At 44.2% G+C, this 15,155-nt stretch overlaps 1 protein-coding gene across 1 annotated transcript in view; it reads right to left on the reverse strand.

Moving 5' to 3' along the window:
• The window catches only part of aacs (acetoacetyl-CoA synthetase), a 150,994-nt gene that overhangs the window by 60,093 nt on the left and 75,746 nt on the right, over positions 1 to 15,155 (reverse strand). The window contains exons 8-10 of the mRNA XM_068055069.1: positions 14,487 to 14,637; positions 3,401 to 3,481; positions 1,221 to 1,345 (exon numbers count right to left, since the gene is read on the reverse strand). Coding sequence (XP_067911170.1) covers positions 1,221 to 1,345; positions 3,401 to 3,481; positions 14,487 to 14,637 — 357 coding nt within the window. The remainder of the gene's footprint in view (positions 1 to 1,220; positions 1,346 to 3,400; positions 3,482 to 14,486; positions 14,638 to 15,155) is intronic.

A 15,155-nucleotide genomic window follows, 5' to 3' on the forward strand; every position in this document is an offset into this window, starting at 1 on the left:
AAAAAAATCTTCTGCATTTCTGCTATAGATCCAAATGTTTGCACCAACATCAATAAAGCAGGATTAAGGGTACCTAAGGAAGCTCTACATATCTGATGGTAGCTGTCGACTTCCAAAGCCAGTTAGAATACTTGAGAATTTGGTTCAGAATATGAAATGCACTCAACTCATCACAGACTAAAATCATTTGAAGCCACAAGAGATATGATCATGTATTGAATTTTCTTGAAAATACAAAAGGGATTTTACTGGCAACAATCCAAATATCAGCATCAGAATTAATATGTAAATTAGAACTTGCCATTACATTTCTTTGGATAAATTTGGATAGAAAATATCAAGGTTAGAAATGTGAAGCCATAGTTGTAACTTATATGCATTAGAATTTTTTTTCTTTTTGAATTTAGCCCAATTCAGACCTATGTATTAACCACATTGGCCATTTATACCCACCCTAAAAGTTGGTGAGCTTTTGTTTTGGTACTAAATGGGTTGAGAGTTTGTTTCATGGTAGTTTGCTTTGTGGTAACTTGAGAGGTGTAGGGGACCCCTGTGGCATCATGTGACTGCTCGTGCGCAATCCTAGTTATTCAAACCGATTCAGAGGACCTGGCTTTTAGACCCTCCAAATCTGAAAATTCATTCTCAATTAGAAGACTCATTCTGCAACACAAAGACAAGAAAAGCCCTTGCTAACACCAATATGGGCACAACACTGTGTTTAAAACAGCTGACTAATATTATTCTTCTTCACATTCTAAACTAGGATGATTTTTTTTTTTAAAAAGAGTAGAAACACTGCTTTTAACTACTTAGCAATTTTTAGTATATCTCAAAGCGAGTGCATTGGAGTACGGTAAAAAAAAGTTTCCAAACTACTACATTTTGATACAGTTTCTCCTATTTTAAACCTGAAATGAGAACTGTAAAAGCTGCTAAATATAAAACACACTTATTTCTATTAGGTTCACTTTTAATGTTACACAGAACTCATAGTACTGTATCCAAAACACCACAGAAAGTACCTCTATCAATTTTGAGATCCAAGTTCATTAGTATTGGGTACGCTTCAAGTATTTTCCATGAGATATGTAGGTAAGGGATTTTAAAAATGGTTTTAATCTCTTCGTCTTACTTGAATGCTACTCTTACTGTTTCATCCCATCCCTTTATATTGCTGCAAGCAAACAGATAGCTGCCACAGTGAAACAACATCTTACCCAAGTTTGTCAACTAAGTCCCACAGCACATTTGGAGAGGGAACAAGAGGAGATCCATCATATAGGACAACTGAGGCTCCTGTAGCAAGAGCTGATATGAGCCAGTTCCACATCATCCAGCCAATCTGGAAAACAGAGTTGCGAGAAGAAATGCAATTTCACTCAACGATTAGGTGACATCACTAGAAGGTGCATACTATGAGGATCCCCAAATTTGATCATGCTTCTGTTTCTGGGGTCAATGGAATATTAGGGCGGCACAGTGGCGCAGTGGTTAGCACTGCAGCCTCACAGCTCCAGCGACCCAGGTTCAATTCTGGGTACTGCTTGTGCGGAGTTTGCAAGTTCTCCCTGTGTCTGCGTGGGTTTTCTCCGGGTGCTCCTGTTTCCTCCCACAAGCCAAAAGACTTGCAGGTTGGTAGGTAAATTGGCCATTATAAATTGCCACTAGTATAGGTAGGTGGTAGGGATATGGGATTAGTGTAGGATTAGTATAAATGGGTGGTTGATGGTCGGCACAGACACGGTGGGCCGAAGGGCCTGTTTCAGTGCTGTATCTCTAAACTAAATTAGGCAAAATTGCAGAGGTGCCCATCACAAGTGCCAACCGCCTGCATATACGTAATTTGCATGAAAATGGTTACAAACCTCTCGGAGGACAACACACGATGTCAGCGCCATTTATTTCACTCCCTCTTAGAGCTGGAAATGTTCTGTAAGTGTCGCTGGGAAAACCTCTCCATGCCACTTTTATGGCAGTGTTCACCATTGGAATCCATGATTCCCCGTAGTGATGGGAATGTGGAGTGATCTAAGAGCATTGCTCTGTTGAGCATTTCATATAGGGATGAAAAGAGCTGATGCACCAGATGGGGCAATGTGCTGTGTCTTTGACTTAGTCTAGTAAACACATGGGCTTTGCTGCAAATTAGCCCACAGCCTTGCCAGAGCATCCAAACTGCTTTATTTGAAAAAGTTGCTATAATTAATCGTTTGGCTTTGTTCTTGTACAAAGTTCAAAATATAAAAATGGCAGGATGAATGAACGTATTTAATCCTCTTAATTTACTCCACTAAAGGTTTGTTTGGGAAACACCCTCTTCCTGGTTGTTTGATTTTGTAGTAAAGCATCTTGGACATTCCTGTTTCTGTACAGAAGATGTTGCAGACATTTGGTGTTGTGATTGCCTCATAATACCATCTCCCACTAAAAAAAAGTGATTTTCCCTCTCTTACTGTCTTTACATCATCCTTACCGTATTTGCACCATTCCTGGTGGAGAGGACGAACATAGGCCATTTAATGGGCATTATTATTGTTACTGTCCAGTTTAAATGTAGGATGAACAGTGCTCACTGTGGGAGCTGGGAAGCAAAAATTCAGAAGCTAATGAAAGAAAAAGAAAAAACAGCACAACTGATGAGAAGACCAAAGAAAAAGGGAAGCAGAGAGATGGGGAAAGAAGGCACAGTATTCCCAATACAGCAAGATTTCTGATTTTCAGGAGAGGAACAGAAGGGGACAAATCCTTCTCGGATTTCCAATTCACATGATTTTCAATCCCCACAGGAACTGGACAAGTCAGTGCCAGAGCTCACATGTGAATGGACAATCAGATTTCAAGGTCCTGGAGGAGCAGACTCAGAGCAAGTTAGGAGTAAACGTAAATAACGAGGGGCTCAAAGAAAAGAAATGAGGAATAAAATAAGGAACAAAGAAAAAAGTAACGAAATCCAGCCAGACTGAGATGGACTAAAAGCAACATGGGAGCAAGCAGTACATTTCATTATTTACAAGTAAATGCAAGAACTAAACAAGAGCAAAGTCTGAAACGGTTTACACTGCTGTATGTACAGGTACTGCAGGAGGAAATTACATGCAATAACCTGCACTGTGCAGGAGGCTGGATCAGGTTATGGTAGCATTGGGCCAGCTCTTTCACTTAGATGCCCCGCCCTTTCAATTTCATGGTCAATTTAACTTTTTACCCCCCTAGGAAATGAAAACAAATTTAAGCACAATCATTTGTGTTTTACAGAAAGGGCCTTGCTGCCCTTGGTTATGCAAATGAACTGACAAGCTTTGACAGCCGCAAAGATTTATTTGTGCTCCAACAACTGGGAAGACGATAAATCTTCCCAATCTGTGCATTAGTTATGCACACAACAATCTGCACTTACTGTAGAGTAGTAGATAATGACATCATTGCTGCTCATGTTGCCATGGAGAATGTGCTCCTTTAGGTGCTGGATGAGCGTGCCCTGTGAAAAGATAATACTTCATGAGCAATCTTTAACTATGACTTGCAGTTGTATTAGCAAGTCCTTTCAGTGGTCACTTGCCGTTACACTCCAGGTAAAAGTAATTGTTAAGCCATCTTACATTTCATGTGTACAAGGTCCATATTATTCATGCATTCTTACAATGAACTGAGCAAGAGAAGTAACGAGGCACTGTCTGGAGGAGGGGATCTCACACCACTTCTGTTTGACACCATGGGCTTAATTTTCAGGGCCCCCTGAAGTCAGCAACAGAAGCGGGTGGGTCCCCGAAAATATCAGTGCCAAGCGCGTGTCAATTTCAAGGCATCAATCTAGACACTAATTACCTAGGCAGCAGGGAGGGTAGGAGAGGAATTCCACTCTCCTCCCAAATGAAACCAACTAAATCAGTTAAAAAGCTTATTTGGAGCCTGTCAAAGGGTGACCTTTAAATTTTAAAAGGGGCGGACAGGTTACCTGCACCTTCAGAAACTGACCAGCTGAAGAGAGGTGGGTAAAGAGTGGGAGCCGGTCATGGCTGCCCCAGGGCATCACCCTGGCACCATAAGAGGGTCAACAGGGCAAAGGGGGACTGGGCACTTGGGGTGCCCTAGGTAGCAGGGAGAGTGGACACTCAGGACCCGGGATTTGAATGGGGTATTGCGGGGCAGAAGAGGAAGGGGGCAAAGCTGCCAAGGACAACTGGGTGACCATCTGCCCAGAAGGAAGGCTCCTGCTGGCAATGGGGGCACGACTGTCAGATTTTGGGCCCACAGGCAATGAGGGGCAACATTCTCCACAGAAAGGGCAGAATCCTGGGCATCAGGAGGGCATGGGGGAGGAAAGGAGGGCAGGAAGGCAACGGAGGCCTAACACTCAACACAGGATTTAATGCCAAAGATGGAGCTACCTGGACAGGACCAAGAGCCAGTGTCCCTGGAGACTGTGACTCTCCAGGCAGGTAGTCACAGACATCTGTGCCCTCAGCACTGAAGATCTTGCACCTCTAGCACTGGTCGCCATGCCCTGCCAGTGGCCGTTAAAGTCACTGTGGCCTTGAACTTCTTTGCTTCTGGCTCCTTCTAAGGATCAGCTACGGAGCTACGGACCTTAGCGGCATCTCACAGGTCACTGATGCCCTCTTTGCCAGAGCTGGATAGTACATTCATTTAACAACAGATGCAGCCTCACAGGGACAGAGGGCATTGGGTTTCGCCTCCATCGCTGGATTCCCCCAGGTGCAGGGCATCATCGACTGCACCCATCAAGGCACCCGGTGACCGGTCAGTGAGATCCATCAACAGGAAGGGCTTCCACTCCCTCAATGTCCAAATGGTCTGCAACCACAACAAGAGTTTCCTCTGTGTGTGCGCTCACTTTCCTGGTAGATGCCATCCTCCACCATTCCAGACTGCCTCAGATCTTTACGCCAACCACCAAAAGGCGAGGATGAATCCTAGAGGACAAGGGACATCCCTTGAAGATATAGCAACTCATCCCTTTATGGGAGACCCAGAGACAATATAACTAATGCCACCTGCTCAGCAGGAGAACCATTGAACAGGCCATTGGGCTTCTGAAGGTGTGATTCCGGTGCTTGGCCTGGGTCGGGTGGTGCCCTCTAATACTCTCCTGCAAGGGTCTCAATCATTGTGATAGTCTGCTGCGCTCTCATAACATGTCCCTCCAGAGAGGTGTGGACTTGAGGACGGTGAGAACCTGGAAGGAGACAGCTCATTGGGGGAGGAGCACATGAGAGGGAAGGAAGAATTGGAGGCGGAGGGAGATGATGCTGAAGAGAGAGGTGCTCCTGCTCTGTGACGAGGTGACCTCCTCCTACCACCCTCTAGGAAAAGGAGCTGCCTCCTCTCCCTCATGGCCTCCAGCATCAGATCCAGGTCGACAGCAATGAAGTGAAGGGCTGCCCTGCCCTGAGCACCAGGCCTCCAGCTCTCCTGTGACATCTCGCTTCCCTCTGGTGCAGTGGAATACTTTGGCATCTCTCCCTCAGGACAGCTAACAGCCTCAGTGATGGCTGCTATGAAGTGTCTAAATGAGTCCCACACTTCATCTGACCCGCCTCCATTCCCGCCCCCACTGGCTCTAAGTGGACAGGAAACCCGTCTCCATATCAATTAAGGGCTCACCCCATGTGAAAATCTGAACTTCAATCAGTTTCCCACCAGAGGTGGGTTTCTGACCCAAAACAGACCCAATTCCTGTTTCCCGCCTCCATGGTGAAAATTCAGCCCTATATGTTAGTGCACTGCAGTGCCAAGCAGGGATTGACAGTGCCCAGTTGTTCTGGGGCATCCTGGATGCTCAAATTAACTGCATCTATGTTTAAAATATTTCAACAATGTAATGATGCCTCTTGCACTGCCTAAACAAGTAAAGTTCAGCTGTTGGGCGAGGTTCTCCCAACCACGGGTGGGCATGGGTCACCCACATGCCCCAAGGTGGACAAAGGTCTCCCCATGCCCCCCTGAAGATAACAGTCTCCACCAATCCCACCCTGCAGGGGAGAAGACTCGCCCCACCCCCCAACCCAGCAGATGGGCAAGGCCCCCACTACCCCCCTAGGTGTGCAAGGGTCTCCTCCACCCCCTCACCAGGTGCGCGAGTATTCACACCACCCTACCACCCACAGGCTGGCAAGGATCACCTAAGTAGGCGAGAGTCCCTCCCCACACGTGGGAGTGAGCGCTTGAAGCACTCTCCTGGGCAGATGTGTAGCTACAATGAAAATTCAACTTTGATTTGTTGAGAATTTAACTGAGGTAGCACATGTGACAAAATGCCTTAAATTAATACATGAAATGTGAGGCGTGTAGACTTTCCACACAAAAGCAGCCATTAATCTATTTTGTCTTAATGTTACTTCCCTACGAAGGGCAAAAGCCTGCCTAATCCTGCAACTGATAAACTTGGTGGAAATGCTTGCAATATATACAGGCTCCCCCTTCACTCATAGGAAAGTGAGGGCAGGAGAGACCATAAGTATTAGCAAAGCGATACTTCAACTGCAACCAAACTTTTCACCAGCTATAAACTCTCTGGCTGCATCTTAATGGTTCTTGACATGTGGGTGGCACATTTATTGCTTATCCCTAGTTACTCTGAAATGGTGGCTCGCCAGGCATCGAGAGTCAGTTTATGTTCTGTCGGACTTTAGTCACGTAGGCCAGACCAGGCAAGGGCAGCAGGCTCCCCTCCCAGAAGGGCATGAACAGCCCATAAATTACAAGATTTATTGAACTCAACGTCACAAATGGTCATCGTGGAACCTGAACTTAGTTGCTAATCCTTTATTATAAACATTACATTACTTTCACCGTACTCAATTACCTGATCTAAATAATTGGTTTTGGAAACCAACTTCTCTCAAATGATTTTGTAATATTACAGGTTAAAAAAGAACACGAAGCAAAAATGTTGCCATATGCTGGAAACTGCAACTACCACTTTCAAAATGCAAATGCTTCAATATAAATAATTTTAACATCAAGTTTACCTCTAAGTAAAGTTGCACAAGCATCTCAGCATTAGGATAGCTTGAATAATATGGGGGGGGGGGGGGGGGGGAGGAGATTTTCTTTGTGCATTATAAGTAATGAAATCGTAACTGCTTCCTTTATGTGTCTGTATCACGTACAAACATTCAATCACCCTCTATTGCATTTACTTACTGCTTGGTATGGCTTGAAGATGCAGCAAGTCTGTCCCCTAGTGGTGTACCACTTTTCTACAAGACCCGGCACCCTTTAAAACTCCTATCAGTCTGGGAATTGCACTGACTGGTAATAATGATTAACAGCTCACCGTTCAGTAAGGTTGCAGCTAATGACTAATTCTCAAGTTGACCTAGTCTCTCGCCTAAATGTGATCAATGAATCAACTGACTGGTAACAACAACAATAGTGCTGTGCTGTAGAAGCTAATGCAGACTAAATAAAAGCATCATAAACTTCCTTTCAGTACACCTGGAATTTATGGATGATGCAGTATTTCAACAAAACTACATTTCTGAATTAGGATCAGTCCTTCAATAAATTAAAATAAAAAACTGTGACTGCCAGCATCTCAAGACCATCAAGTGTTTAAACTTATGAAACTGCATTAAATCACACATTCCGTCCTTCCATGTTCTAAAGTTCCCATCTTCACTGCCAATTTTCTTAATGCTGATTATATGACATCGATGTACATAGCGTAACTATGGCTACAGAATATTAATTTTGTATTGAATGCCCTTGTACTTTCCACCACAGATTGATCGGAATCAGAGCTGTGTGGATTCTTCATGATTCCCTAGACCAAGAAACATAAGAAAACTGAGAGTTTTAGAAGCATGCAACTAAACTATTACATAGCTAGCACAAAGTGATGAGAATAGCTTTTTGGGGAATCTGTTGTAATAGTACAAAAGTGCATCCCAGATATGATATTCTGAAAAAAAAATTATTAAAAGTTCTGAAGGGTGGGTGCTTGCTACCTGATAGTGGTACAAAATATTAGTTCAACCATTACACTGGAAAGCTATATATAAAGGAAAAGAGAAATTCAGTTATTTCATCAATGTACCTCCTAGATCAGGGGTCTCAAACTTTTTCTTTAGTGAGAGCTACTTCTGATAAACAAAAAATATCACGAGCTACTTAAACAAATATTGAAAAAATATGGATAGATAAATGCAAACTAAATATGTGGCTATTATAATTACATTATAGTATTATATTTAATATGAAGGTAAACTGATCTTAACTTTATTTCAATGTGATACTTGACACTGCAAGCAAGCCTGGTCAGATCATCACTGTACTTGCCAGTATCCAGAAGCCCAGAGGGGCTTCATTGAGTGGTTGGTGTCCATTTAGCAATATCATCTCCCCTGGAATCTCAATCTCACATTGGAAATTGTTGGACCCGACTGGGCTCAAAAGTACTTGGGGTTAAACCCAGCAACTTTTCCTCCATCTGCCCTCCAGCTCAAACTGAAGCAACAAAAAAGATTTACACAGGAAGCAAGGGACCGAATTCTGCATCCAACACCCACCCAGATACAAACTAGCTGTGTTTCTCGACTCAGTTCTGTGAGCAATAAAACAAAAGCAAAATACTGTGGATGTTAGAAATGTGAAATAAAAGGCAAAAATGCGGGAAATGCTCAGCAGGTCAGGCAGCATCTGTGGAGAGAGAAACAGAGTTAAGGTTTCAGGTCTATGACCTTTCATCGAAGCCATGAAAGGTCACAGACCTGAAACGTTAACACTGCTTTACTCTCCACAGATGCTACCTGACGTGCTGAGTATGTCCAGCATCTGCAGTATTCTGCTTTTATTCTAATTGGGGTTGTTTATGAAGACTCCCTGTCCAGCTGCCAGCTCCATTCCTCTCCTGCACTCGACGATTTTCACGCACTGCGGATCCGACATGTCTGCCTCCATCCAAATCCAGCACCCACACTGCTCTCGCTCCAGTCACCGCCCGCACTGCTCATGCTCACGCTACAGTCACCGCACTGCTCATGCTCACGCTACAGTCACCGCCCGCACTGCTCATGCTCACGCTACAGTCACTGCCCGCACTGCTCACGCTACAGTCACCACCTGCACTGCTCATGCTCACGCTACAGTCACTGCCCACGCTACAGTCACCACCTGCACTGCTCATGCTCACGCTACAGTCACTGCCCGCACTGCTCACGCTACAGTCACCGCCTACACTGCTCATGCTCACGCTACAGTCACTGCCCACACTGCTCACGTTCACGCTACAGTCACTGCCCACACTGCTCAATGTCACGCTACAGTCACCGCCTGCACTGCTCATGCAACAGTCACCGCCCGCACTGCTCACGCTAGTCACTGCCTGCACTGGTCACGCTACAGTCACCGCCTGCACTGCTCATGCTCACGCTACAGTCACCGCCCGCACTGCTCATTCTCACGCTACAGTCTCCGCCCACACTGCTCATTCTCACGCTACAGTCTCCACCCGCACTGCTCATTCTCACGCTACAGTCTCCGCCCACACTGCTCATTCTCACGCTACAGTCTCCGCCCACACTGCTCATTCTCACGCTAGTCACTGCCCACACTGCTCATGCTCACGCTACAGTCACTGCCCACACTGCTCATTCTCACGCTAGTCACCGCCCGCACTGCTCATTCTCACGCTACAGTCACCGCCCACACTGCTCATTCTCACGCTACAGTCTCCACCCGCACTGCTCATGCTCACGCTACAGTCACTGCCCACACTGCTCATTCTCACGCTACAGTCACCACCCGCACTGCTCATTCTCACGCTACAGTCTCCACCCACACTGCTCATTCTCACGCTACAGTCTCCACCCACACTGCTCATTCTCATGCTACAGTCACCGCTCGCACTGCTCATGCTCACGCTACAGTCACCGCCCGCACTGCTCATGCTCACGCTCCAGTTACCGCCCGCACTGCTCATGCTCACGCTACAGTCACCACCCGCACTGCTCATGCTCACGCTACAGTCTCCGCCCGCACTGCTCATGCTCACGCTACAGTCTCCGCCCGCACTGCTCATACTCATGCTACAGTCTCCGCCCGCACTGCTCACGCTACAATCACTGGTGAGCTACAAGTAGCTCATGAACAATGTATTGGCGGCCCCTGTCCTAGTATGCCATGTCACAGCTGACCAACAGTACACTGATGTGAAGGAAAATTTAAGTAGAAATAGCTACAGATGTCCTTTAACCTCACAAACAGATCAGAATGAGCTGACTTACTTTTAGTGCATAGGAGTGGGGTAGACAGAAGGGCAGATATTTAACCAGTTCATCAGCAACTATTATTACTCATTACCATCGTAAAAACCTAAAATAAAATCCACTTGTGTATTATCATTCAAATCCTTAAGTTATGATTGTCAAATATACAGCAAATGCAGAAAAATAATCCCTTCATCCACTATTCATTTGTGGGATTTTTAAAAGTAAGTTGGGACAATATCACTCACCACAAAAGAAGCCTGCGAACATGAACACATAGGCCCAGAAAGTCCATAACCCCACACTAATCATGGTGTAGCAGGACTTCCCATGTGCTTGCCATGAGATTCACAAGGTCAGCAATGTCTCCATCAGAGTCGCAGAACTGAAAACAACAGCCTCTGGGGCCAAGCGCAAGCCAAAGAAGATCATGGGTTTCTTGAAGAATGGGCTCTTTTCCAAGAAGGTCACTTTAAGACCGACTGCTGTATGGAAATGAACCCTTCTGAATTTGGGGGGTGGGGAGGATGCCCCATTTTTTGCCAGCTTGAAACTATTGTATATCCGTTACATGGTACACTCCCTTGGGAGCAGAAAAGGCACGATTGGTTGGAATTCTCCCAGATTGTGTCATCCCACTAGTTCTTTCCTCCTTCTATGATGTCAGGTTCAAAGGGTATAGATGCAGGCACTGCCCACTTGCACCAAGAAACCCTGGCACTGGACAAACAGGGTGTAGACCCAGTGTAAATGGGTGCTGCCAGAAAGACTGCCCCACCTATTCTGAATCTACCTTAAACAGCATGGATTTTTAGGACCAGGCAGTCAGCTCCTCCTGATTCAAAGTAGCTTAATTCAAATCATCAATTAATTCAATTTGAAATTATACAAAAAACTCTCCTGAATAATGAGAATCTTTCTTCAAAAAAAAAAATGACTTTGAAATACCAAAAAAAACTGTAGGGACTTACTGAAGAATCATTTAAGTTCATAATCAAAACACAGTATAAATTCCATTATCAGCCAATGACTAACTGCCTTCTTTGCCAATGCCAGAATATTTAGGGGGCAAAACTTAACAACTGTACCTATTGTCATGGAGGCTTCCACCTGCCAAGAATGAGGCACATTGGTTTGGTCAAATGAACATTGATTTTTTACTGTTGCTGCAGTGAGGAAGTGACTTGTTGAACTATCAGCCGTGGCTGGAAAAAACATTTGCATACTAACAAACGGTGCTTGTGTAGACAAAGGACCATTCCCTGACACATGCAACCCACAAATGGATGTTGATCACCAGACAGTGAGGGGATGGGGAAGCACATTTCAGGGCCTGCTGGGGTGATGCAATCCACAGGGGCCAGGATTGGTTGGACCAGCTGGTCACATGAGTAACTGGCTGTTCCAGGGTTTTTTGAACTAGCCACTGAGAGTTTGAACTGAGAAAGACTGTTTGCTCCTGGACTGAGAAGATCTCTCCTGTCTGCTCCCATCTCTTTCTCACAAGCCTCTGAATCCACTGAAGACACATGAACCCCAAGACAGAAAAGTCTCCTACAGCAAACATGGTTTAAGAAGAATACTGGGCCCCAACGAAAAGCAAGACCTCCCTACAATCAAGGACTCTACTGTAAGCTCGAAGAACCGTAACAAAAACTCTTCCGATATTGCCTCAAACTTTTCCACTTTATTTTTCTTCTGGTCTTTTCTGTCTCTATTTGCATGTGTATCTCGCTTATGCATGCTAGCATGGGCGCGTCGCGTATTCGTAGGCATCAACCGAATTAGAGTTTAACTGCAAGTTTAATAAATTTCAACTTTTCTTCTTTAAACCTAATAAAACCTGTCTGTGCTGGTTTCTTTGTTTTATAATTGGAAAGAGGTGAATAAGGCACAGTACAAGGCACAGGTGGAGAATGGTGGGGATGTAGTAGGGAATATGGGATTAATGTAGAATTAGTATAAATGGGTGGCTGATGATCGGCATGGACTCGGTGGGCCAAAGGGCATGTTTCAGTGCTGTATCACTCTATGACTCTATGAATAAGGATTCACCAAGAGGGAGCTAAAAACAGTGCATTTAAAAATTAAACCCTGTTATGATAAGACCAGGTGAAGGCTGAAAGGGAACCCTAAACCTCTTTCTCACCTGGTCGTAACACAATGCCAAGCCAAATTTGAGATTATTGATTATCCACCTACTTCCACTATGGCACATAACAGGAGGCTTTGGTTTAACTTACAATCCAATGGTCTTCATGTTTAAATCTAGCCACATCTAAATCTAGGGGCGGCACAGTGGTTAGCACCGCAGCCTCACAGCTCCAGCGACCCAGGTTCGGTTCTGGGTACTGCCTGTGCGGAGTTTGCAAGTTCTCCCTGTGACCGGGTGGGTTTCTGCCAGGTGCTCCGGTTTCCTCCCACAGCCAAAGACTTGCAGGTTGATAGGTAAATTGGCCATTGTAAATTGGCCCTAGTGTAGGTAGGTGGTAGGAGAATTGAGGGAAGGTGGGGATGCGGTAGGGAATATGGGATTAATGTAGGATTAGTATAAATGGGTGGTTGATGGTCGGCACAGACTCGGTGGGCCGAAGGGCCTGTTTCAGTGCTGTATCTCTCGATGACTCTATGACATCCACCTCAACTCTTACCAGTACATATGTGTACTGTGGAACTAAGATGCCTTTTACAAAACTTGTCCCACTTTTCATAGCTCAAAGAAGTTTCATGAAATTAAGTGCAAATATGTTATAATTTATGCAAAATAGCAACATTTTCTGACCATGATTAATTATCGAACTTTAACTGATATTTTTAATAAGATCTGCACCACTGAAACGGAAAGACCAAAATAACAATAAAGGATTTTACTAAATATTTGGTCATATACACAATTATCTACAGTGTAAAACTCAAAACATTATATCTACCGCCACTAAACTATGGTGACTTTTGAAAGATTAAACCACTGAATAAAAAAAAGTCTTTAAATTTGAAGAAGTCCACTGAAATCTTTTTGACTAGAGATTTTGAACTGACTGAACTGGCCTATTCCAATGAATAGGATGCAACCTGATTAGCAATATTTTAACCTCCACTTTTTATCTTTAATATTCGGCATTCCAAGTGAAAGCATTTAAGATCAAAATTAAATACTAATTGAAACATCTATTGAGTTTAGAAAGAAACTATTGCAAGAAAAGGGCAGTTTCATTAAAAAAATAAATTCTAATTGCTTCCTACGTAATTATAGTTTTATTTTTGTATTGTGATTATGTGCGTGCATGCTTGCAATGGACTCCATTAGTACAGAACCTTTCAATGAATAAGCCTAGGTTAATTAATAACTTAACTATGTTTAAAGTAACAGCAGGTGGCCTCTGACATTCTTCACAGGCAGCCTCAGGGCTGGCGTACAGCATTGATACTTAGCTGCCATCTGAAGCCACTCCTCTAAATAGACAACACAAAAGCAAAATACTGTAGAAATCCGAAATAAAAACAGAAAATGCGCGACATACACAGCAGATCTGGTGGCATCTGTGGAGAGAGAAACAGAACTGAGGAAAGATCACTTGACCTGAAATGGTAACTCTGTTTATCTCTCCACTGATGCTGCCAGACCTGCTGAGTATTTCTAGCATTTTCTGTTTTTAAGACTCTAAATAGGCAATCCAGGTAACTTAACTACTTGTAAACGAATGAGATTAGTCAGAGAGGAGGTGGTGGTTGGCGGGGGGGTGGGGTCAGAAAAAGAGAAGGGGCAATGGACCCTGAAATAGGGTAGAATGGATGCCAGGGGAAAAGCACCCAAATGGTGTGAGAAGGCAACTGGATGGACAGAATGGGTGAAGGGAAGCTTGACAGGCAGACAGACAATGAAGACTCACTAGATAGGGGAGAAATGGAAGAGATGAGTTTGAATGGAGGACAGAGGGGTAAAAAGGGAGGACCTTGAATGGAGCAGAAGAAGGGACATCAGATGAAGCAGGTAAAAAAGGAATCTTGGATTTAAGGGAGGGTGGAAAAAAGGGAGGGAGGGTGGAAGAGAGGGTGAAAGGGAGGGAGGAAGGGCGGAAGGGACAGACACAGATATAGTCAAATGAAGATCCATTTTGCATTTCATTTTAATACTTAATGCAATTTCAAATACAACATACAAAAACACAAGTTGATAAAAGTTCAAATAACCACAGCTAAATAAAATTAAAGAGGCCTTTATCCTTTCTTAAAGCCTCAGGGATTACCTACCCCAGCTGAATGTACCATGCATTTCGGTGCCCCTGTTGTGCCAGAAGAATACATAATAAAAAGTGAGTGGTTGAAGGGAAGTTGCTCAAACTCCAGCTGTGGACCATGGTCTCCTTCCTTTCCAGTAGCAAGGAAGTCATCTAGGAAAATGCTATGAAAAAGAACACCAAATTATTTGGTTATAAAACGAACACATTAGCTATAATCAAGGGGGAGTGAAAGCAGAAATACTTAGCAAAATATTCTCAGTGTCTCTGCAAAAGAAAATTCATGCAAAAATAAATAAATTTTCTACCCCTGGAGATTTGGCTCGCGTTTCCTCCAAGTTGCTCCAGTGAAATCACTATTGGGATGGGGTTGTGAGCATTCCAGACTGGCAACACTGGGTTGTGGTGTGAGGTAGATCATCAGCCTGGCCTGGAAGCTGAGCTGCAGAATTGCACCCATTGGAGTGAGTCCATTGCACCCATGAGAATCAACATAGCAGCTGGATAGACTGCATATATTACCTCTTACAAGTTAACCTGTGGAGTTGTTCTGCAATAGAGGCAAGTTCTCCCCATAAGTGAGGATCTTGCACTATGACCTAGAAGACCACCAAACACAACAGATCTTCATTAGTGTTTCTCCACCGCCTTTTCTTAAAAAGTCACAAGTATTTTAGTTGTT

Source organism: Heterodontus francisci, chromosome 23, assembly GCF_036365525.1.
Source record: "Heterodontus francisci isolate sHetFra1 chromosome 23, sHetFra1.hap1, whole genome shotgun sequence".
Classification (NCBI taxonomy): domain Eukaryota; kingdom Metazoa; phylum Chordata; class Chondrichthyes; order Heterodontiformes; family Heterodontidae; genus Heterodontus; species Heterodontus francisci.